We start from the raw sequence: 22,596 nt of genomic DNA on the forward strand, positions 1-22,596 counted from the left end.
GCTTCTGCCCCTGCAGTTTACTCCCCACAGAGTAACCAGGGTGGACCTCCTACCATGTCAGTCACACTGTGTTGTTCCTCTGTGGAAAACCTGGCAGCGGCATCTCGGTTCACACTGAGTAAAAGCCAGATCGTTACTTTGAGGCCGACAGAGACCACCCCTGGATGCCTCTGTGCCTTCACCATCTACCGCTGTCCCCTCACTCCCTATGCTCCGGCCGCCCCGGCGTCCTGGCTGTTCCCCGGCACTCCAGGCACATTCCTGCCTCAGGACGCTCGCAGCTGCGGTTCCTCCTCCTGCTGTGCCGCCTCCTGCTGTGTTCTTCCCCCGTCTTTCCCACATGGTGCTCTTCTCATTTCCTGCAAGTGTGCATAACATCACCTCCTTAGTGACGTGTTCTCTGAGCACCTTTTTAAAGAAGTCCCACACCTCCCCTCATCCCAGCACGACCTACACCCGTCCCCTATTTCTTCTCTGTCACTTACTGTTTTATAGCACAGAATATAATTTATCTACTTACCATGTTTATTGTCATCATCCCCTCCCCACCTGAACTGTAAGCTCCACAAACACAGAGACTTTGTCCATTTTGTTCCCTGCTGAATCTCTCCCACCCAGACGCTGCCCAGTGTGTGGTAGGCCCTCGATAAATATTTATTCAGCAGTGAAGTCTTAACAACTCCACTTTTAAAAATTGTACCAACCCTTAGGGGTCCTGTTCTTCCCTTCTGTTACTGATTCAGACTGCCTGTTCTGTGGACTCAATCGTGTCGTTTTTAGTAGAATATCCAACCTCCTAAGATACTCAAGGTAAATCTAGAAAACATTAGACATTTATAGAACAGTAATTAGTGTCCAAAATGTCAATTTGAGGGGCTCCTGGTGGCTCAGTCAGTAAGCGTCCAACTTCAGCTCAGGTCATGATCTGACAGTTAGTGTGTTCGAGCCCCACGCCGGGCTCTGTGCTGACTGCTAGCTCAGATCCTGGAGCCTGTCTTCGGTTTCTGTGTTTCCCCCTCTCTCTCTGACCCTCCCCTGCTCACTCTGTCTTTCTCTCTCTCTCACACACAAAAATAAATAAAAACATCTAAAAAAAAAACCACTTAAAAAAAATTATTAATTTGAGCCAGAACACTTTTAAAAACAGATACAAGAAGTATAAGTCATTATGAAATGCTTCTGAACAAATACCATGATCATAGATCAGTTTTCCTATAGTTATTTTAGTTATACTTTCAAATCATAATGAAAGAATTATAATTTCTCTTTAAGCTTTTTGATCATTTGTAATTTTATTATAGGGTACATTTTATAGTTATAGGTATTGATAGCTTATCAAGGCACGATATATATGTTTTTTTAATTTAAAAAAATTTTTATGTTTATTAATTACTGAGAAACCGCATGAGAGGGGGAGGGGCAGAGAGAGAGGGAGACATAGACTCCAAAGCAGGCTCCAGGCTCTGAGCTGTCAGCACAGAGCCCGATGCAGGTCTTGAACCCACGACCAGTGAGATCATGACCTGAGCCGAAGTCGGACTCTTAACCAACTGAGCCAGCCAGGCGCCCCAGGGCAAGATACACTTATAACTGGTATGTACGGGACCCTGCGCTAAAGTGTGCAGGCACAGACATGACCAAGAGGATCTCGAAGGGGAAACTCCTATGTGGAGGCAGTTATAGGACGTGCTGAACTCAAGTCCATGTAGAAGTGATGAAATTCTTCTATAGTTAAACTTAAATTATTGAAAATTATTGAAATTTTGAAAATGCATTTCCTGACTTCTCACACCCCCAATTCTCTTTATTCTGATCATTAGCATCTTTCTATAACTTGCCCTGTGTTGCTGATTTTATCATCGATATTCTGCTTGGATCACCAAGTGCTGAGGTAAGGATGTTTACATTTAAAAAATGCCCTTGGTCCCGCTCTGCCGAGGGTCCTTTGGAGTGGATGGCTTTAGTCTCTCAGGGAGCCCTCCCAAGGGGGCGTGGACCACTCCAAGAGCAGAGTAACCGTTTGGACTCTCTACCCTCTGTTCTAGTCCATACTCCCCCCCCCCCCCCCCCCCCCCCCCCCCCCCCCCCCCCCCCCCCCCGCCTCCCCAGAAGTTCAGAGACTAGTGCTGAGGCTAAGTCGTGTGTGTTTGTAACAAACACAACCTTCCAGCCAGTGTTAAGCATCTGCAGCTGGCGTTCAGTGTCACCGTGTTGGTCGACATCATAATAGGCCAACTGCAAGCCATGAACTTCCACTAGATTTTACGATTCAGATGTTCTTATGTGACCTTGAAAACTCCCTTGGAAACACTTGAAGAGTTTTTTCTTATTTTCACTTTTATTAAATTATAAAACTATTGATTAGAGGTGGAGAGAAGAGTTATTTGGGAAATCCAGTCTCGCACTCACTTGTTATTAATCAGTCCTAGTTTATTCAGTGTAAACTTTACCATTAGTGAATAAAAGGTTCACACCCTTACAGTATCCTTCTGATTGTGGACCTTGGAAGAAAATCCTTTTTTAAGCAGTCTCTAAGTGTCAGTTGATGTCCGTCCTTTGCCACTAACACTGTAATTTCAGATTCGCCGTGCTGCCTGTGATCAGCTGTACACTCTCAGTCAGACAGATACTTCCGCTCATCCAGATGTGCAGAAGCCGAACCAGTTCCTCCTGGGTGTGATTCTCACAGCCCAGCTACCTCTCTGGTCCCCAACTAGTATAATGAGAGGAGTCAATCAGAGGTATGTAATCAGGATGAAAAAGCTCCCATCCTGCAGAAGAGGAATAACGATTTGCATGCTTCCCACCTGAAGTCCACAGTGCATTCCTGAGGCGACAGAAGAATTTCTCCTTTCCTCTTGTACCATTTGTACCCCGAGAGAGGGCATTTCCATTCTTACCATCCTCATTCAGGACAAGAGAGTCAAAAGAAACAATACCAGGCTTTCAATCACTTCTAACTTCCACCCACGCTGGTCCACCACCCCCAAGAGAAAGAAGAGCTTTCTTTCTGGAACCTGGTTGGTGAGAGGCTGAAATTATTGGAGCCCGATCAGTTTATGAAGGTCAGACGGCTTGTATCCTTGCATACTTCCCTCTCTCCGATCAGCATACTTCCTGAATCCATGTCCAGAGGTAGCTGAGGTGTCCTGGCTTTCTCCCCTGGTTTTACATGAGCCTGGAACACGGAGGGAAACCGAGGTCCAGGCCGATAGAGCAGCTTGAGTAAGTCCCTTCTGCCTGCCCCCCCATCCCTCAGTCGCCAGCCTGCATGCAAGGCTGCCCCAGGCCAGGCCAGGATGGGGCCCGAGCTTTACCAGAGAACCCTTGCCGTGGGTTCTGACATGTGTGATATGGATGTCCACTTGTCTTATGCATCCGTTTTACAAATCAGAGCCTGCAAGGAAAGGAATATTAGAGCCACTCCAAACCCTTAAGTGTGGGTAAGTACCCAGAGCCCTAAGTTTGGAGCCAGACTTGGTCTTTGGAAGCACACAGTTCAGTAGCATCAAGTATATTCTCGTTATTGTTCACCATCTCCACTATCTGCTTCTAGAACTTCTTCGTCATCCTAAACTAAAACCCCTTCCCCATTAAGAAAGTCGTTAAATGAAAGACTGATAAACTTGACTCCATAAAAACGAAAATACTCTGTGTGGGAAACTAATAACATACATGCAAAAGTCAATTGACAGACTGGCTGAATAAATTTGTAACATGACAGACAAGAAGCTGATTTTCATTATGTAAGAGGAAATAACCTGTTAGAAATCTCTGAACAAATGACCCAATAGCCAAACTGAAAAATGGGCAAAGGACATGGAGAGACCCTTCCAAAACAAATGTAGATGGATTTTTTAATTTTTAGATTTGCTAGAACTTTTTTTCCAGCAGCAAAGTATACATACAGTTGACCATTTCACTGATTTTTAGGTCTATAATTCAGTGACAGTAAATCCATACACATTGGTATGCAACTGTTCCCTCTGTCCATTTCCAGAACTTTCTCATCACCCCACACCCACTGAGCGGTAACTCCCCCTTCCCTCCCCTCCCTCCATTCTCCGGTTTCCAAGGTTCATCCATGTCACAGCACGTGTTAGGGTTTCATTTCTAATTAGCACTGAAAAACACTTCCTTTATCTGTTCTTTTCTTTTGTTGCCTGTGCTTTTGGCATTGTATCCAAGAAATCTTTGTCAAATCCACTGTCACAAAGTTTTCCCTCTAGGTTTTCTTCTAAGGTTTTTAGTTTTCACTCCTACACTACCCCGTTTGACCCATTTGAGCTGAATTCTGTGTGCAACGTAAGGTATCCAATTTCATTCTTTTCCATGTGGATAATCTAGTTGTCACAGCACCTTTTCCTCCATTGAATGGTTTTGACAACTGGCAAAAAATCATTTAACTGCTGGCTGGCTTGCTGACTGATTGATTGGCTCTTCATTCCTCTTCCATTGATCTGTGCGTGTCTTCATGCCAGAGCCATCTGGCCTCGCTGCTCTGGCATTGTCCCATTCTTCCTGCGTCCTTTATCCTTTCCACCGGATGAGTCTTTTTGCTTCCTTTCTTAAATGGATGCCTAAGTACTTTATTCTTATTGATGCTTTTGTAAATGGAATTGTGTTCTTTTTCATATTCTTCCTTGTTGGTGTACAGAAGCAGAACTGATTTTTGTGTCTCATTTTGTATCTTGCTGCATTCACTGATAAGCTCTAAATCTTTGTGTGTGGACTCTGGGGTTTTCCACATGTAGGATCATGTGCAAACAAATAATTGTACATCTGTGTAAGCCATTTTTTAAGAACTAAACTATTGCACTTGTACTTTTTGTAAAGACTCAGATTGTTTAATGTAACTTAAATTTAAGAGTTTGATTTGATATTAAATGTCTCAAATCAGGAAAGAAAGCAAGCATTGGATGAGTTTTTAACATACATTCTCAAAGAATCTCTTGGATGTGGAGCATTTAACTTTACATAAAGTTGAATCTTTAGTTACGTGTTTTTACAACTTGAAATAGTATTTCACAACTTACTCCAGTGCCCATGTTTGGAACATATTTTCCTTAACAGTGATGGTGAGAATAGCTATTTCTGTGATCTGTGTGCCGTGCAGAATGCCAAGTTTGTTGTATATATTTATCCTGTAATCCTCTTGATGGACAAATGAGTTTGACAGTTTTATTGTCTCTCTAATGATCATAATTCTTGGTTCATTCTCTCTTCTCATCATTAGTGCATTCTTGAGCCTTTTATGTGTATGTGTGTGGGTGTGTGCATGTTTATTTCTAACACTCTAACAAGCATTTTAGAAATTAGAAACCAAACAAACTGTCCCTAGATGCCCAACTCTAAGTGGGTAAGTGGTGAAGCCAGGATTCAAACCAAGGTCGCCTGACTTTAAAACGTGTGCTCCTCACTAAGAGAATTGCAGAAAAGCCCCACTGACCATCCTAGATAAAAGAATTTACCTATCTCTATTTCCTCTTACTCAACTCGATTTTTCTTCTCAGTATCACCTTTTGACATATGTGTTTTTTAATTTGTTGTCTTTTTTTGTTCTTTGTCAGCCCTTCTCTTAAAACAGTTGCAAGCATATAGTAGGTGCCTAGTCCATATCAGTTGCTATTTGAATGAATGAAACATAATGGGCATTATGTTTGCAGTCAGTCTGTATCTCATTACAAAATATGAGACTTTGTAAGTTTCCTCTCTTTACACTAATTTTTACGGTGTATCTGTATCAGCAAAGTCACAAGTGTGTTTCTTGCTAAGATATTGAAGTTGAATTAATGTAAAAGCAGTTATTTCATGCTTAGGAAAATTCCCTTGTTTAACTGTTTTATGAACCTTTTCTTACAAGGAAGATGCTTTTTATTTCAAAATCTGACATTTTTTTAATACTTGAAATCTTATCTGTTTATAGGCTGTTATCTCAATGTATGGAGTATTTTGATCTAAGGTGCCAATTATTAGATGATCTGACAAGTAAGTAAATGTCTAACTTCAATTCGGGTAGGGGGAGGGGAAAAGGAAGAGTAGAAAAGAAAGCCAATGGACATTTCTAAATCTGGCTTAATGTATCTTAGATATAAGTGAGATTCTAATTACTGTTTGAAGTTGAAGTTTATTTTCTTGAAAATAGCATGCAAACCCATATACCAGCTCTCTCTTCTCCTGTTATATACCTAGCCACTAAGGTGTTGAGAAGATTTGTTGGTTTTAAAAATTGTCAAAGACACATGTTTTAATTACACTGATACAGAACTATGAGGAAGAATCTCTCTAGTACAGTGAATTCTGACCATTTTAAAGGTTGATGATTGAAGGAAGGAGGGAATCTCTGGATAATAATGGAAATGAGTGACAGAAGTCAGTTAATTATTTTGTTAGGTGATTGAAATATTGTTAGAAATTTTAGCGTTAGAGCATTTGGATTTCAAATGTCTGTACTTTTATATAATGCAAATGTATATTGGGGTGCTTGGTGTAAATTTTAGCTGTACAAATCAAGAATCTATTTTCCACTCTTTACATAAAAGATTTGCCTCATCTTACAGGAAATAAGTAAAATAAAAATCAGGGTGAACAAAAAAGTCATTGGAAATATTAATTGGAAAAGAATGTCGGTGCCAGGCGGTTAAACAGAAATACCCCGCATATATGCTGGCTGTAAACCTCCACACAGTCAGAATTTGGTTGTGAGGTTGCGGGGGGCAGAGGTAAAAAAAGGAAGGAAACGGAGTGGTTTCTCAAAAGAAACAGAGCTTTTTGCCGGCACTTAAATCTAAGAAGACTTCATGTAGAGGTCTTCGTGTTTTGGACACGTGAAGACATGGAAACTAGTACGCCTCAGGAAATGTCTCCGAGACAGAGGCCTTCATCTGTTTCCCCAGTGTCTCTTGAAAGCGGGAGATACAGTGCTCTGAGCAGGACAGCGAACGGTTGTGTTGGAGCCTGAGATGATGTAGTCAGAGTGTAAGTCTCGACAGGGGGGTCAGACCTGTTGTTTGTGTCGTCGAGAAGTGGGTGGATGACGGGTCCATGTACTAGCACAGCCGAATGCCATGTTCCTCTGCCAGGCCTCTGGCAAGGTTCGCTGTCTGGTTGGACTTGGAGAGGGTGGGTGTTCTCTTTGCTCCTGGAGGACTGGAGTCAGGAGTTAGGTGTATGCATCGTGCGTCCAACTTCAGAAGGCATGAGCAGGCTTTTAACACAGGCCTTCCCCGGGTCATCCAGTGACTGAGGAGGGACCCAGCATTCCTTATTGCGAGGTTGAGAGCAGGGTGGGAGTGTGCCTGGAAACCAGCGATATTTGCCATGTGGGGAGTATTTCGTATATGCCGGTGCCTGTACTAGGCAGTTCATACCTGGCACCCTGCAGTGTGGGTGTTAGCCTCCTTTTGTAAATAAGTGGATTCCTATCCAGCACCGTTCGGCTCTGCCGACCCTGAAGTGTCCCTTTTCACCTGACGCTGCGGGACCCTACATATGGCTCGCGGCTGTAGTGCAGCAGCAGGAGAGCACGGCCCCTGTCCTGCCCAGGCCCATCTTTCAGGATGGAACCTTGTTCTAACCCTCACTAGAAGGACGTGAGGTAACTTACCACAGAGGAGCAGGGTGGCTCTCGGATTCTGCGCACTGCTTGGAAACCCGCAACCTGTGTCTGTGCCGCAGACCTCCGTCTCCTTTGCGGGGACCCCCTTGGCCTAGCTGATGCTGGGGGGTCCTAGGGGGTGCTCCTTATACCCTCCATCCCTGCCTTATCTAGAAGGATGTGCTCCCGGGGGACACCTGAAGACATCCCCCGGACCAGGAGCTTCTTCGGAGCAAGATTAGCCCCTTCATCTTCTGTCCCCAGCATGTGGCCCGCTGAGGCGCACAGAGGGTCCCTTGATACAAGTCTGGCTTAGGCCAGAGAGAGTGGCAGGGAGGGTGGGAGACTGCGGGGCCACAGCACTGCTGGTTAACGACCGCTTTCTCAGACCTGCACAGTGCAAGCTGGGGCCTGGACTTGGCCTGCCTTAATCCAGGATTTGGACGCCGTGAAGGGAAATTCTTTTTTCTTCGAAATGGACTTGGGTTTGTTTTTTTTTTTTTCCTTCTTAGCTTCAGAAATGGAGCAGTTAAGAATCAGCCCGGCTACCATGCTCGAAGATGAGATTACGTGGCTGGATAACTTTGAGCCTAATCGCACAGCTGAATGTGAGACGAGTGAGGCAGACAACATCCTACTGGCGGGACACCTGCGGCTCATTAAGACCCTGCTTTCACTCTGCGGGGCTGAAAAGGAAATGCTTGGTAATTATTGCTCCGTCTTACCCTGTGACAGAATACCTCGCTTCTCAGTTCTTGCCATAGTGTTGTTTCTAATTAGGAAAATAGGATAAGTGCTCAGTGTTCTGTGGAAAATTGGCCCTTCAGGTAATACAAGACTGCGTGGAATTTTAGTGGCTAGCAGACTTAAGGTGTATTCTGCCTATGTCATTAAACCCTATAGAGAAGTTGATAGCGTTCAAAACAGTTGGTTCACATAACTTCTTAATACCAAATAAAACATACAGTTCAAAGTAGCGTTTTCTCTTCTTGCTGTTATGTACTTTATAAAACACTCTCTATTATAGATCTTAGCTCCTTTAAGGGTAATTCTCACCTGGAAGGCCAGCCCCCAGGCTCTGCCCACTGCTGCATGGGGTACATGTGAATGTCCTGGGTTACATGTATAATTTGTAGGGGCATTATCAGTATTAGTTCTATTAAAAGAACAAGTCAACACATTAATTATAACTTTTATCATACAAACTGAGCTCTATAAAAAAAAGTCTTCTTGGCTACTGGGGATACATAGAAAAGAGTGATTCTAACCCAGGATCAGAAGGGGAACACATCACTTTACCTAAGGAAGGCAAGATTTTTAAAGTTTCAGAAACCCTCCTGTGGACTCCCCTATGCCCAGAGTAAGAATGAATTGTCCACTCAGACCGTTCTGCCTCGTGTTCTTGGCATTTGTGTTTCCAAAGTGAAAGCACGACTTCTTTTCACGCCATTGTCTGCTCATAAAGGAAAGTACCCTCCCTTGTCTCTCTTTGTTCCCTGTCCCCACCCCTCTGCCCCTCAGAGCTTTGCCATGTGTTAAAAGTGCTCAAAAAGTAAGCATTGAATTGCATTGAACGCCCTGCCATCGAGTGGCCTTGGGTGCCTTTGCTGCTCTGATATGAAAGTACAAAGACAGAATCTTTGAATTAAATGTGTTCATCCTCAACATGAATATTATGCTCTATTCCAGGTTCATCACTCATTAAACCATTGTTAGATGACTTCCTTTTCCGAGCTTCTAGAATTATTTTAAATAGTCATTCTCCAGCTGGCAGTGCCGCCATCAGCCAACAGGACTTTCATCCAAAGTATGGAAAATGCACGTTGTGTTCAGTTTTGGTAAAAATTCTAATTCGAAACTTTAGTCCAAAAAGCGTTTCTTAACTTGGAGTTTGTCTTCCATCTCGTGAATGTGCGTGGTTATAGGCTGCTTATCCACTGTTACATGAAGGGCTGCATGTCAAGGGGCTCAGGATGAGGCCTGCCTGGCACATAGTAGGTGCGGTGCGGGAGTGCTGGGGCCATCATTGTCATCAAATAACAAGAATAAGGAGCGAGTAATGTGCTGAATTCGGTCAGTAGCAAATTCCAAGATAAACCAGGATCGTAAGCATCAAATCCAAAGTTAAAGTAAACAGGCTCCGAATAATCTTGAGTTTCTCCTAGGAACGAAGGACAGGTGCATTTAGTGCATGAACCTTGTGATTGCTGGGTATTGCCTGTGCTCTGATCATTAAAACTGCTAGTGATTTATTGTGGTAACTAGAGAATCCAACACCGCCTTGGTGTTCATGGGTCGAAATTTGCAAGATCTCTGTCTGCTGACCCTGCTTGGTGTTCTTGGAGACAGGAGTAGGCCTGCTTAATGCTGCCCTTTTGCTCTGAACCCAGGTCCCTTTGTTCTTCTGAAAACCAGACCTAATGGAATAATCCTGAAGACCCTGGGGGTCTGGTATTTAACCAGTGGTTATTGACATGGGCCAGGCGTAAGAAGCAACATTTCCTGGAAGCTCAAGTGATATCTTACCACATATGAGTATTTTTCAGCGTAGCTTTTCTTATTAGCAAAATCTGTTTCAGGCAGTCAGCCTTCATTGGAACTCTTGGGCTGTGGGTCCCGCCTCACCCGCGCCCCAGTCTTGTTCTGGAAGATCTGGCATGGCTCCGTGGCAGTCTTTTATTAAAGTAGCAGAAATACATGAGTGTTTCAGTTTTCAGTGAACGGAGAAAATAAATCCATAGCAGTTTTATTGAGATGTTTATTCATGAATCCTCCTTCCATTTATTAAAAGTAATACCTCCATCAGCAAGGAGTTGGGGTTTTAATCATATGCGACGCCTTCAGTAGAAAAGGCAGCGTTTTGTGTCGTCCCTCCCTGTGTGCTGAGGAATGCTCACTTATCACAGTGATGCCCAGCTGTTCCCCACCTGAACCCTAATGCCAGGAAGAGCTTTAAAATCCACAGAAGAATTTTCACAAGTAATGTTTATTCTTAGTAACACCAACGAAAGAATTTTATAATGCTTAGCCTGTGAGCAAGGTACCTCCTATTCGTTCTTGCCCTGTCCTTGGCGACCCAAAAGTCCAAGTGAGAAGCAAAGGACAGTACCAGCTGCGGGCCGTTGTCCTCAGGACCTGGCGCAGTGCTGGTCTGAGAGCCCCGCCGGCCCTCGTGAACACACCTCCCACGCCGCACTCCATACATGTTTCTATCAGAAGTTCGGTGTCCTCTTTTCTGTGTATCCTTCCTAACCTGTGATCTCCTCGGTCGTGTATGGTTGGCATAGGTGACAGAGAAATTACTGTCCACCCCCAAAGTGGCAGTGCTCAAGGTGAGCAATGTCAGAAGCCTTTGGTTTCCTGCAGACTGCCTGCTAGTTACCTCTTATTGTCATTTTAAACAAACTAATTTGGCCGACCACTGTATTTCTGTCTCCCATTTTCTCAGCAACATGAAGTTGATTTGTGTCCTTGAAGGATTTTTTATCGCCAGGCACATATAGAAAACATTTATGGGCATCTATTCTGATTCATACAGCTTTCTTTTTTTTGCCATTTGGATATTTGAATTTCAGGATATCTACAAAAACCTTATTTGTCACCTACTTTGAGAGATAGTTACTCTCATGTTTTCTTTGGTAAAATGTTCAGACTCTTTAGCCTCCATTTTTGCTAATCCAGACCTTAGATAAAAATACTCTGGACTCAAGTGAAGTATTTCGCTACTTTATCAGGCCAAGAAGACATGTAGCTCTTAACTATAATCATTCCTCCTGTATTCGTGGCCTCTTCCTTTATGTACCTACTTCCTGCTGAATTCCTAGAGCTCTGCCTCAGCCCTGACTCGCTCTGTTTGAGGAATTGCGGCTCTCATACTTTCCTTTCAAATGTTGAGTTAGTTTAATGACCTGTTTAAGTCCATCATTCACTGTTGGAGCTGACTTGCGTCTTCTGTTTTCAGGTGTAGCACAGTGAACAGCCGACTGGCAGCTTATGAAGTCCTCGTGATGCTGGCCGATAGCTCACCTGCAAACCTTCAGATCATCACAAAGGAACTGCTTTCTATGCATCATCAACCGGACCCTGCTCTCACCAAGGAGTTTGATGTAAGCTCCCTAGACCTTGATACTCTTAAATTTTTTTTTTAGGATGGTCAGTTAAATGTATAACTTGAAAGCCTACATTTGCATTATCCTAATCACAAAGAAGGTCAGTATTCTTCTTATCTTGTTCACATATTCTAATCAACTGTAATCTACTAAATTACTCTGTTACCATCATAATACCCCGTTACTCCTCAGTACCCTTTCTGCTGATTAAAGAGAAGACATTTTCAAGTTGACTGATAAACACCCTCAGTAAGAGGTGGCATTTCAGCCTGTGCTTTGAGTAACTGTGCGTGGCACAGTGCCAGGCCCCGGAGACACCTGCTCAGACACGGGCTCTGTCACAGTACAGTCTGCCTTCATTGAAATTCAACTAAGGTTTATGGAGCTTACTATGCACTAATAGGTGTGTTAGGCTTTTGGAGCTCAGAAATGCGGATAGGACTCCAGCCCTCAAGAAAGTCAGTGTAGAATGGAAGAGACAGCCCCACAGGCAGATCATTCCAATATAATGTGATAAAGCACAAGATACAGGTCGTGGCCTGGATGCTCTACTAACAGAAGAGCACTTCACCACCAGCGGGCAGTATCTCAGAAAGCGTCTGAGAAAGGATGAAGTTGGAAGGAGAACTCTAGCACCTCACAAGCTGGCGGGAAGGGGGCTCCAGCAATGGGAAGGACATGGGCAAAGCTGTGGGTACATCGGGAACTGCAGGAGGGAAGGAAAGCGCAGGTGCACTGGAGCACCACCCCAGGAGCCGGAGGGCGCCTTCGCCTTCACAGACAGTGTAGAGTCAGGCTTGTCCCCTTGGACACCTGAGCTGAGTCCCATGCAGCACACGGTCAGGCAGGGAAGGGAGGTGTTCTAGAGAGAGAAGATAGCACTCGCAGAATGAAACACGAGCATGTAAATTGGAAACCGTTGTGGTACCCAAACATTTAGTTTATAGCATATGCTCCGGTGTTACGTTATTTATTTGATAGATTTAAGTGGAAATTTTACTTTTTTCATAAGTTGGGGATTATGTCAGCATAGTGAAGAAAGTGTTTGTCTCGTATAAATACTTGTTTTTTGTACTCTTGTGAATGAGTTTTTATTCTGTAACTTTTTAAAAATCTGTGCTCTGGACTCCAAATAAGTTACCGTATTGATTAGATCTTAAAAATCATCCTGCTCTAAGTGTATGTCAGACGTAAGTGGAAAATATATACTATTTAGCAATTCCTTGCGGTCTAAAAGACCTGCAGGGTTTTGTGGGTTACAATATGGATGTAGGTACATGATACATGCAGATCAGGTGATTCTGGGCATGGCGCTAGAACCAAGATTCTGCTGAAATAGCATTTCAAAGTGTGTCATTACAATATCCTTTTCTGCTTTGAGAAGTGCCATGTTCAGCTTTATCCAGAAAGCCTTTTCTGGATTATTTCTAACCAGAAAAGCATTGTAATGGGATCTGTGTTAGGACAAAACATCTTTAAGGGAAATGCTAGAGTATTTACCTGTTTACATAATCGTATGCTTATTAGCAGTTGTTCGGTAGAAGAATGCTACCTTCTTAAAAAGGAAGGGAAGGAACAGGAGGCTTCCTTGACCATCCAGACTGGTCGGGATTCTTCAGAGGAAACCCGCAGAGAGCCCTACTGCTTTCTTGCGGAGTGCTCCCTCGGCTTGTGAGCAGTCTGATTCCTCGGCTGACGTCTCTGTGTTCTGTTCTGTGCGCCTCGCGCTGTTTCCCCTGGCACGGTGCTGGCACGTAGGAGGTTCTTAATAAATGTTTGGTGGATGACACAGAAGTGACAGAATGCATGACTGCTAGATGGACAGACAGACAGCGTGTCAGGCACTTCATGAATGAAGAAGGGGCATTGAGGTGGCAGCAGTAGTAGCATCTGCAGAGGTACACTGAGAACGTAAGTTTTGTTAGCATGACTCCCGAGCCACTGGATGGACAAGTCTGTGTGTATATCTCTTTTCCCTCTCAGACATCTCAGATAGCCATGGTGGAGAGGGGCTGGTGACGGATAGCACTGATTCTCACTCTACTGCTTCTCCCCCTCTCTTTTCTAGTACCTTCCCCCCGTGGATAGCAGGTCCAGTTCAGGGTTTGTGGGGCTGAGGAACGGTGGCGCTACGTGCTACATGAATGCGGTCTTCCAGCAGCTGTATATGCAGCCTGGTCTCCCTGAGGTGATTACCTTCTTCTTCCCGGTTTGGTATGACAGATAAAGTGTGCAAGGCCTGGAGAGGGTCCGTATTCATGTACTGCGACATACAAGGGTCAGGAGCACTGACCACCACAGTCAAGAATATAATTTATATATTGCATTTTGGGTTTGCTAAATCTAGACCTGCCTAGGGATTCTTTAGTCACTTCTGAAACCTGTGCACATCTGAACACACTACTCACAGTCAGATGTTTTTATAAATCCACTAGGGAATACGCTGCCTATTCGGCAGCTTAGACTTGACCACATGAAGTTTTTGAGCTAAGTTATTGTCAAATTCTGTTCCATAAAAATTACGTTTTTACGATTTTAGAAAAATTTAGGGTCTGTCATCAGCGTTTTACAGTAGTTCACTTGACCCTTGAACAACATACAGGGTCAGGAGTGCTGACCACCACCCCCATGCAGTCAGAAATTCACATGTAACTTTTAACTCCCCGCTGATATTAACTCCTGATATTCTACTGTTGACTGGATAGTTAACACAGATTTTGCATGTTCTCTGTATGTATATGTAATACAGTGCAATATGTATCACAAATCTGTTCTTATAGTAGAGTGAGCCAGAGAAGAGAAAATATATTTACAATACTGTATCAAAAAACTCCATGCGTAAGTGATCTCACACAGTTCAAATCCACACTCAAAGGTCAGTGTATACTAGAAGCTTGTGATACTGCAGTCAGTAGTGTTGAGAATCTGCATGTATCCTGCCACGTTTCTCTCGTAGAGATAACTGGTGTTCCTCATTCCAGTTTTTGGTAATCAGACAGGCTCAAAGAAATAATTTGTTCACGATTCCACCATTAGGAAGTGCGGAGGCTAAACATACTGAGCGCTGTAGCTGCACCCAGACAAACACAGCACTGTAAGAGCGAGGTGGGCGGTACGTGTGCGTGTCCCCATGGTCTGTGGAGCAGCGAACTGCTTCTAGCTCAGTACATTGTGTTTCTTTCTAGTCGTTACTTTCGGTAGATGATGACACGGACAATCCAGATGACAGCGTGTTCTACCAGGTGCAGTCTCTCTTCGGACATCTGATGGAAAGCAAGCTGCAGTATTATGTACCTGAGAACTTCTGGAAGGTATTTTACCCAGTCACTCCAGATATTTAGATCCGGTGATAATTGTTTCCGTCTTTAATAACTCCACACGAGTCCCATTACCAAGAACCTAGAGAAGAAGGGGCTGTACCATTCTTTGAAAGATCAATAATTGATTTCAAATGACTAAGAGTAGTCTTTTATAATTTCTAGGGATTTGCCAATCTTAACAATTCTAAATATTTCTCATGATTCTTATTTTAATTCTTTGGCTATTTGTTCAAATTAATGCTCTAAATAACCTTTTTTTAAACTTTTTTTTTAATTTAAATTTTAGCTAGTGAACATACAGTGCAATATTGGTTTCAGGAGTAGAATTCAGTGATTCATCACTGACACTCAACACCCAGTGCTCATCCCAAGTGCCCTCCATAATACCAATCACCCATCTAGCCCACTCCCCACCCACCCCCCTCCTCAGTTTGTTCAACGCTCAGTTTGTTCTCTGCGAGTCTCTTATGGTTTGTTTCCCTCTCTCCTCTCCCCACTCCCATGCCATATATTCATCTATTTTGTTTCTTCAATTTTATTTGTTTCCTTTTTTCAGAGAGAGTAAAAGAAAGCACGAGTATGGGGAGGGGTAGGACGAGAGAGAGAGAGGGAGAGGGAGAGAGAGAGAATCTTAGATAAGCTCCACATTCCATGTAGAGCCTGATGTGGGGCTCTGTCTCACAAACTGAGATCATGACCTGAGCCAAAATCAAGAGTTGGCTGCTTAACCAGCTGAGCCACCCAGGCACCCTCTTAAATTTTACCTAAGAGTGAAATTATATGCTACTTGTCTTTCTCCGATTGACCATAATACATTCTAGCTTCATCCACATCACTGCAGATGGCAAGATCTCATTCTTTTTGATGACTGAGTAATAAAGAGGTATGTGTATATGTGTATATATACACATCAGTAGATGGTCTCTTTAGGGCTCTTGCCATAATTTGGCTATTGTTAATAATGCTGCTGTGAACATTGGGGTGCATGTGCCCCTTTGATTCTGTATTTTTGTATCTTTTGGGCAAATACCTAGGTCATAGGGTAGCACTATTTTTAATTTCTTGAGGAACCTCCATACTGTTCTCCAGAGTAGCTACTCCAGTTTACATTCCCACCAGCAGTGCAAGAAGTAAAGAACATTATTTTTTAACCTTGCTTTACTCTGTTTCACAGGAGGAGTACCTTGTATTTCCCCTGTAGTTTGGATAGTTCAGAGACAGAAACCCTGTGCTCTGTGGCCACAGGGCCCAGCCGGTATGGTTTCCCGGACTTGTTTCAGTTACCCAGGAGCCAGGGAAAAGCACATAACTGAGCCACGCTCCTCTCCCTTCGGTACAAGTGTCCAGTGTCCCAGGGTGAACTTGGTTTTTAGAAGCATTTAAGTGCTCTTTCACATCCCTGTTCTACTGCCTTTAGAGATTGTGTCTTTTCCTTTAACAGCATATTTAAATCTTGTCTGCATAGATTTTCAAGATGTGGAACAAAGAACTCTACGTGAGAGAGCAGCAGGACGCGTATGAATTCTTCACTAGTCTCATTGACCAGATGGACGAGTATCTCAAGGTAGAGAGCACTTCGCTCTCCCCCTGCCTCCCTCAGACGGTAGCACAGGAGCAGAGCTGCAGGGTTCAGGATGACTGTGAAACCTACGGGTCAGCTCTAGCACCACACCTGTTCATCTCCTCTGGGTTTGAACGCCAAAATAGACACAGATCACTAGAACTATGAACATCGCTTCTTAATCCATCCAACACTTGATGAAGAAGTGTGTCATTCTTGATCTGTTCTCCACAGTGACCATTTGTGTCCACATGCTCTGCCTGTGGGTGCACCGAGGTCACCGGCCTCACGAGTGCGGCCCTCACCAGTGACCTGATGGCCCTGTGCACAGCAGGCCGACTCAGCCAGAGGGCCACGCTAAAAAGTTGTTTGTGGTGGTGGTTGAACCCAAAGCTTCCTGCCCCCAGCCAGTGTAACATGTGACACACTTCCTGTGGGCGGCTGCCTTCTAGTTCTAGGGCGCCCTCCATCACTGCCAGTATCTGTCCCTCTTCTCGGTAGGCACAAGTCAGGCAAGTCCTTTTTCAGATAACTCAGGAATTGATAGCATTTTATCCACAAGAAAGAAAAGATTATGGAGAGTAGCTCCTATTTTGTTCGTTGTGACATGGGGAGAAGGACTCGAAATCGTCCCGAGGATGACAAGCTGTTCTTGTCACCAGCTGTGACTGGCCCCTTTCCTCTTCCTCTGCTGGCTTTTCCGGCTCTTCTAATAGCCAGTGGGGCCAATGGGCTATAAACCTCCCTTTTGTTCCCAGCTTAAACTGCCTTCGGGACTCATTTTAGCTGTTGAGTTGAAATCTGTGCTTTAGCTTAGGTCTAAAATTCTATATGAGTGACCTAGAAATTCTAGGGGCATCAACTAAAATTCTTACTTTTTATTCCAACAGAAAATGGGGAGAGACCAGATTTTTAAGAATACTTTCCAGGGCATCTATTCTGATCAGAAGATCTGTAAAGACTGTCCTCACAGGTTAGTGAAGTTATCACTGACATCAAAAAATGATCATCATCATTTTTATTTTTTTCTCTTGTTAGTACTTTATTCATTAATTTTCATCTATATTTTACTTGGCTAAAATGACAATATATGAAAATCTCCCATTATCTTTTTAATATTTATTTTGAGAGAGGAAGAGAGAATCCCAAATAGGTTCTGTGCTATCAGTACTGACCCTGATGTGGGGCTCTAACTCATGAACTGTGAGTGAGATCATAACCTGAACCGAAATCAAGAATCAGACACTTAACTGACTGAGCCACCCAGGAGCCTCAGCCATTATCTTTTTTAATAGTATTTTTATTACGTAAGCTACTGTAACAGTTTATTGATACATTTTCATTCAGCCAAGTTCTATAATATCCAGCTCAGCCACCACCATGCTTGGTATTAAGTAAGTCATGATGCAAGCAGCCCTCCTACTGGTGTATTTAAGGCAAAGCTTTAAGAATCCGTTAAGTTTCATTTGTAAATATGTGGATTTCCATAGGACGTCACACATCCTCAAACAGGAAAATCTGTGTTCTCAGGGTTCTCCTGATCCAGAAATCGAACTTGGAGGAAATATTTTTATAGTAGGCTTAACCGACTGAGCCACCCAGGCGCCCCTTTTATTTTTATAGTAGGAAAAGGATTCAGTATTAAGGTGAAAACCTGGAAATTGCTCATTGGCTACAGTTGTAATGTACATGATCGCTGTCCTTTCTGTTTTTATTTTTTAATTTTTTAAACAGTTTTTTTTTAAGTTTATTTTGGAAGAGAGAGGGAGAGAGTACCTGTGTGAGTCGGGGAGGGACAAAGAGAATCACAAGCAGGCTCCATGCTGCCAGGACAGAGCCCAGTGCGGGGCTCGATCACACAAACCCTGAGATCATGACTTGAGCTGAAGTCAGGAGTCAGACACATACCTGACTGAGCCACCCAGGTGCTCCGATCGTCATCCTTTTTAAATGATACTTCTAGCATATTATGAATTTTGTGTTTGTTGAGACTTGCAGATCTCTCTTTCAGTGGACCTATAAATATTTATTGAATTAAGTTTCTTTGGTTTCCATTCCTAAAATTTCTTTGTTGAAATTCATAATTTTAGGTGATTTTGGATTGTCAAAAACTGGTATTTTTATTTGGCAGTGTATTTTTAAAAGGATAAGGAGTGGGGCGCCTGGGTGGCTCAGTCAGTTAAGCATCCGGCTTCGGCTCACGGTTCGTGGGTTCAAGCCCTGCGTCAGGCTCTGTGCTGACAGCTAGCTCAGAGCCGGGAGCCTGTTTCAGATTCTGTATCTCCCCCTCTCTCTGACCCTCCCCTGCTCATGCTATCTCTCTCTCGCTCTCAAAAATAAATAAAAAAACATTTAAAAAATTTTTAAAGGACAAGAGTGGCATGTGTTAATTTCAGTGACCATGAACGTAGACCTGTGTGCAGTCTCTGCTACTGTGGTAGTTTCAAGATCTGTAAATTCCATTGTTGATTATGTTTTTTCTGTGACTTGCTCATCAGGTATGAGCGGGAGGAAGCTTTCATGGCTCTCAATCTTGGAGTTACTTCTTGTCAGAGCTTGGAAATTTCTTTGGACCAGTTTGTGAGAGGAGAAGTTCTAGAGGGAAGTAACGCGTATTACTGTGAAAAGTGTAAAGAAAAGGTATTACACTTGCCTTTTTTGAAAAACAAGCTTAATTTGTTACTCATTCAGTTTGTCTTTATGTTTTCTATAAGAACAATAGTAAGCTCCTATCGTGGCTTCCATTGAATCACGTCATTACCTGTTTTCACATGGGTGGGAAAGGCCCGTGAAAATCTATGACGTTTTTATGACTTTGCCGTTTTCTTTCCTCTGTGGAGATAATTGGGTTTTGCATTCTTTAGAGAATAACTGTGAAAAGGACCTGCATTAAGTCTTTACCTAGCGTCTTGGTAATTCACCTAATGAGATTCGGATTTGACTGGGAGAGTGGACGCTCCATTAAATACGATGAACAAATAAGGGTAAGTTTTTTCCCCGCTGAAATTTCTTACCTGCATTACCTCACTTTTTTCCCCCGCTGTTTACTTTTTACATTTTTAACTTCCATCTCCACTGTGAGAGGCTGTGGTGTCAGCATTCTGAGGAGGACACGGCCCCTTGTCTTAAGCAGCTGCTGCCTGTGGTGGGCAGATCTGTAAACGGCCCTCCTGTCCGGGGACAGTGGGGAGGGAGTCCTGGCCAGATCTAGGAAAACACCCCTCTGACGTGAATCTGACTTGACTGGGCATTGCTGTGTACGTTACCCTTCAGCACGAATGTGGTCCTTTTGCTTTTAAATAGTTTCCCTGGATGCTAAACATGGAGCCTTACACAGTCTCAGGAATGGCTCGCCAAGATTCATCTTCAGAAGTTGGTGAAAACGGGCGAAGTATGGACCAGGGAGGTGGAGGATCCCCACGGAAGAAAGTTGCCCTCACCGAAAACTATGAACTAGTGGGTGTCATTGTCCACAGCGGGCAGGCACATGCGGGTCACTACTATTCTTTCATTAAGGACCGACGGTAAGGGCTCACGCCAGTCCCTCCCCTGCCTTCCAGCAGTCCTGTCTCCACCCCCCCACCCCACCCCACCTTCCTGTATCTCTCCTTCACTCATCCTGCCCTCCTCTGTCTCTCCTCCACTCCCCCTGCCTTCCTGTATCTCTCCTCTGTTCCTCCTCTACTGCCCTGCCCTGGTGTATCTCTCCTCCACTCCCCCTACCCTCGGTGCCTCTCCTCTGCTCTCCCTGCCCTACTTTATCAGCCATGCTTATGAGTGTAGTGCAAAGAAGCTTTTGCATTGCTCTTTGGTCATATTTCATAATGGATGTCTAAAGTTGTTTTAGAAACTTAAGGTTTTCTCTTGGGTGTTTTCGAATGGTACTCATCTGCTCTATTTGTAGACAATACATAGAGACAGAGGCAGGGGAGGGGCGTGTTGGGCTGCCGTCTTGTAACATGTGCTTCCCTGTGGGCTCCAGGGGGTGTGGAAAAGGAAAGTGGTACAAGTTTAACGACACAGTCATCGAAGAATTTGACCTAAATGATGAGACCCTGGAGTATGAATGCTTTGGAGGAGAATATAGACCAAAAGTTTATGATCAAAGTAAGTATTTACAGGTGATGTTTCATGTGAATTGTTTTTGTTTAATTTACAGTTTTCTATCAAATTGGAATCAGTATTCTTTACGTAAAAATGTAATTTTATGTTTTTTACATACCACTTTTCAGCCTGTAGAGATCTGCAAACCCCTTGACAGGCAGAACGAAAATGTTCGGGCTGCTCACAGAATGTTTCTTAAAGTAATTCCGTGCAGCAGCGCTGGGAGAACAGGTGATGGAGGAAGAAGGAGAAACGAGTATCAGAGAGAAACTAATGAGCACAGAATTTCAGCCTTAAAAATTGTTTCAGAAGAAGTAGTTGTCTGCTCAAATTCTCACATTTCCTTCTTGCCTGCAGAGAGGCATGATGAATTACAGGACCTCCCTAGCACCTCTGGTTTTGAAACCACGTTTGTAATACAGTGTGGCAGTTTGCTCTCCATAGCCACCGCCCCCAGGAGAAAAAGTAGGAAGAAAAGGACATCACAAAATCCAATCCGAATTTGCCACTTGGAAGGAAAAAAAAAAACATTTTGTAGAAATCTTCACAAATCTGAAACTTGATTTTGCAATATAGTAGGGGCATTTGAAAATTTCTACCTGCATTTGAGCCAGAGGGAAATAGGAGAAACGGGTGAAAGGAAGAAAGAGGTACAAACTTCTAATTAGAAAATAAGTAGGTCACAAGGATGGAAAGTAAGCATAGGAAATAGAGTCAATAATACTGTAATAATGCTGTGTGGCAACAGACGGTGACACACTTATCTTGGTGAGCATTTCATAACGTATGTAATCGTCAAAACACTGTGTTGGATACCTAAAACTAATATGTCAACTATCCTTCAATGAAAAATTAAAATTAAAAAATAACCTACTACTGTGTCAGATTTTGATACCGCACCATTGTAGTCCTGCATCTCGTAATAGTTACCTTTAACAGTTAAATATAGTATTGTTGCCAATGCGCACCTAGATTTGGCTGTTTTATGCAGAAATGGTTAAGGCCAATTATAATCCCATCCTGTGCCACAGAGCTTCTTTGTCAATGGTGCTTGCCTTCTGAGTGAATCTAGACTTGCCTGGGGGTCTGTCGTCTTTACCACATCCCCGTTCTCCTTCCTTCCAGCTCTTCCGAGTTACCGTCCAAGCAGGATGGTACAAGGACACACATTTTACTTACACTTTGCATTTACTTTTTGAAAATGCTCCTGGGTTCATGGGCCTTTATTTTAGATTGCCAAGACAAGAAACCTTTCTTATTGTATTTACAAAGACTTCCTTCTTCATGTGTTGTTATAAAGCAAACCCGTATACAGACGTACGCCGAAGATACTGGAATGCCTATATGCTCTTCTACCAACGGGTCTCTGATCAGAACTCCCCGGTTTTACCAAAGAAAAGTCGAGTCAGTGTGGTACGGCAGGAAGCTGAGGATCTCTCTCTGTGAGTGTCTCTTCTGCGTAATTTGCTGTGTGATTTCAGTAGGTGGTCACTGTAATCTTGAGTATGCTGTTTGGAATTTAAAGGTAATTTGGTAAACGAGCTAGAGAGAAATTGTAAAAAGAAAATGAGTAAGTCTCTTTACCTCTTGCTTTATGGCCATCTGTTTATTATTTCCTTGGCAGAAGTTCTTTTGTATTTAGAACATACATGTGGGGGCACCTGGGGGGCTCAGTCAATTGAGCATCCAACTTTGGCTCAGGTCGTGATCTCACAGTTCGTGGGTTCAAGCCCCACGTCAGACTCTCTGCTGTCAGTACAGAGCCTGCTTCAGATCCTCTGTCCCCCTCTCTCTGCCCCCCTCTTTCAAAAATAAATAAACTTTCAGATATTTTTTTAAGACAAGAACATACATGTAAATTATTTCAGTCTAAAATTGAGATTTTTTTTTCCAGTCTCAGCATTT

At 43.4% G+C, this 22,596-nt stretch overlaps 1 protein-coding gene across 1 annotated transcript in view; it reads left to right on the plus strand.

The window, feature by feature from the left end:
- USP24 (ubiquitin specific peptidase 24) overlaps positions 1 to 22,596 on the plus strand; it is a 137,792-nt gene that overhangs the window by 85,187 nt on the left and 30,009 nt on the right. Inside the window, exons 38-52 of the mRNA XM_029945824.1 lie at positions 1,821 to 1,891; positions 2,581 to 2,741; positions 5,927 to 5,988; positions 8,110 to 8,301; positions 9,287 to 9,404; positions 11,559 to 11,703; positions 13,775 to 13,894; positions 14,892 to 15,017; positions 16,492 to 16,590; positions 17,478 to 17,560; positions 19,086 to 19,227; positions 19,452 to 19,571; positions 19,891 to 20,111; positions 20,570 to 20,694; positions 21,992 to 22,133. Coding sequence (XP_029801684.1) covers positions 1,821 to 1,891; positions 2,581 to 2,741; positions 5,927 to 5,988; positions 8,110 to 8,301; positions 9,287 to 9,404; positions 11,559 to 11,703; positions 13,775 to 13,894; positions 14,892 to 15,017; positions 16,492 to 16,590; positions 17,478 to 17,560; positions 19,086 to 19,227; positions 19,452 to 19,571; positions 19,891 to 20,111; positions 20,570 to 20,694; positions 21,992 to 22,133 — 1,927 coding nt within the window. The remainder of the gene's footprint in view (positions 1 to 1,820; positions 1,892 to 2,580; positions 2,742 to 5,926; positions 5,989 to 8,109; positions 8,302 to 9,286; positions 9,405 to 11,558; positions 11,704 to 13,774; positions 13,895 to 14,891; positions 15,018 to 16,491; positions 16,591 to 17,477; positions 17,561 to 19,085; positions 19,228 to 19,451; positions 19,572 to 19,890; positions 20,112 to 20,569; positions 20,695 to 21,991; positions 22,134 to 22,596) is intronic.

The sequence above is a fragment of the Suricata suricatta genome, chromosome 8, assembly GCF_006229205.1.
Source record: "Suricata suricatta isolate VVHF042 chromosome 8, meerkat_22Aug2017_6uvM2_HiC, whole genome shotgun sequence".
Taxonomy (NCBI): Eukaryota; Metazoa; Chordata; class Mammalia; order Carnivora; family Herpestidae; genus Suricata; species Suricata suricatta.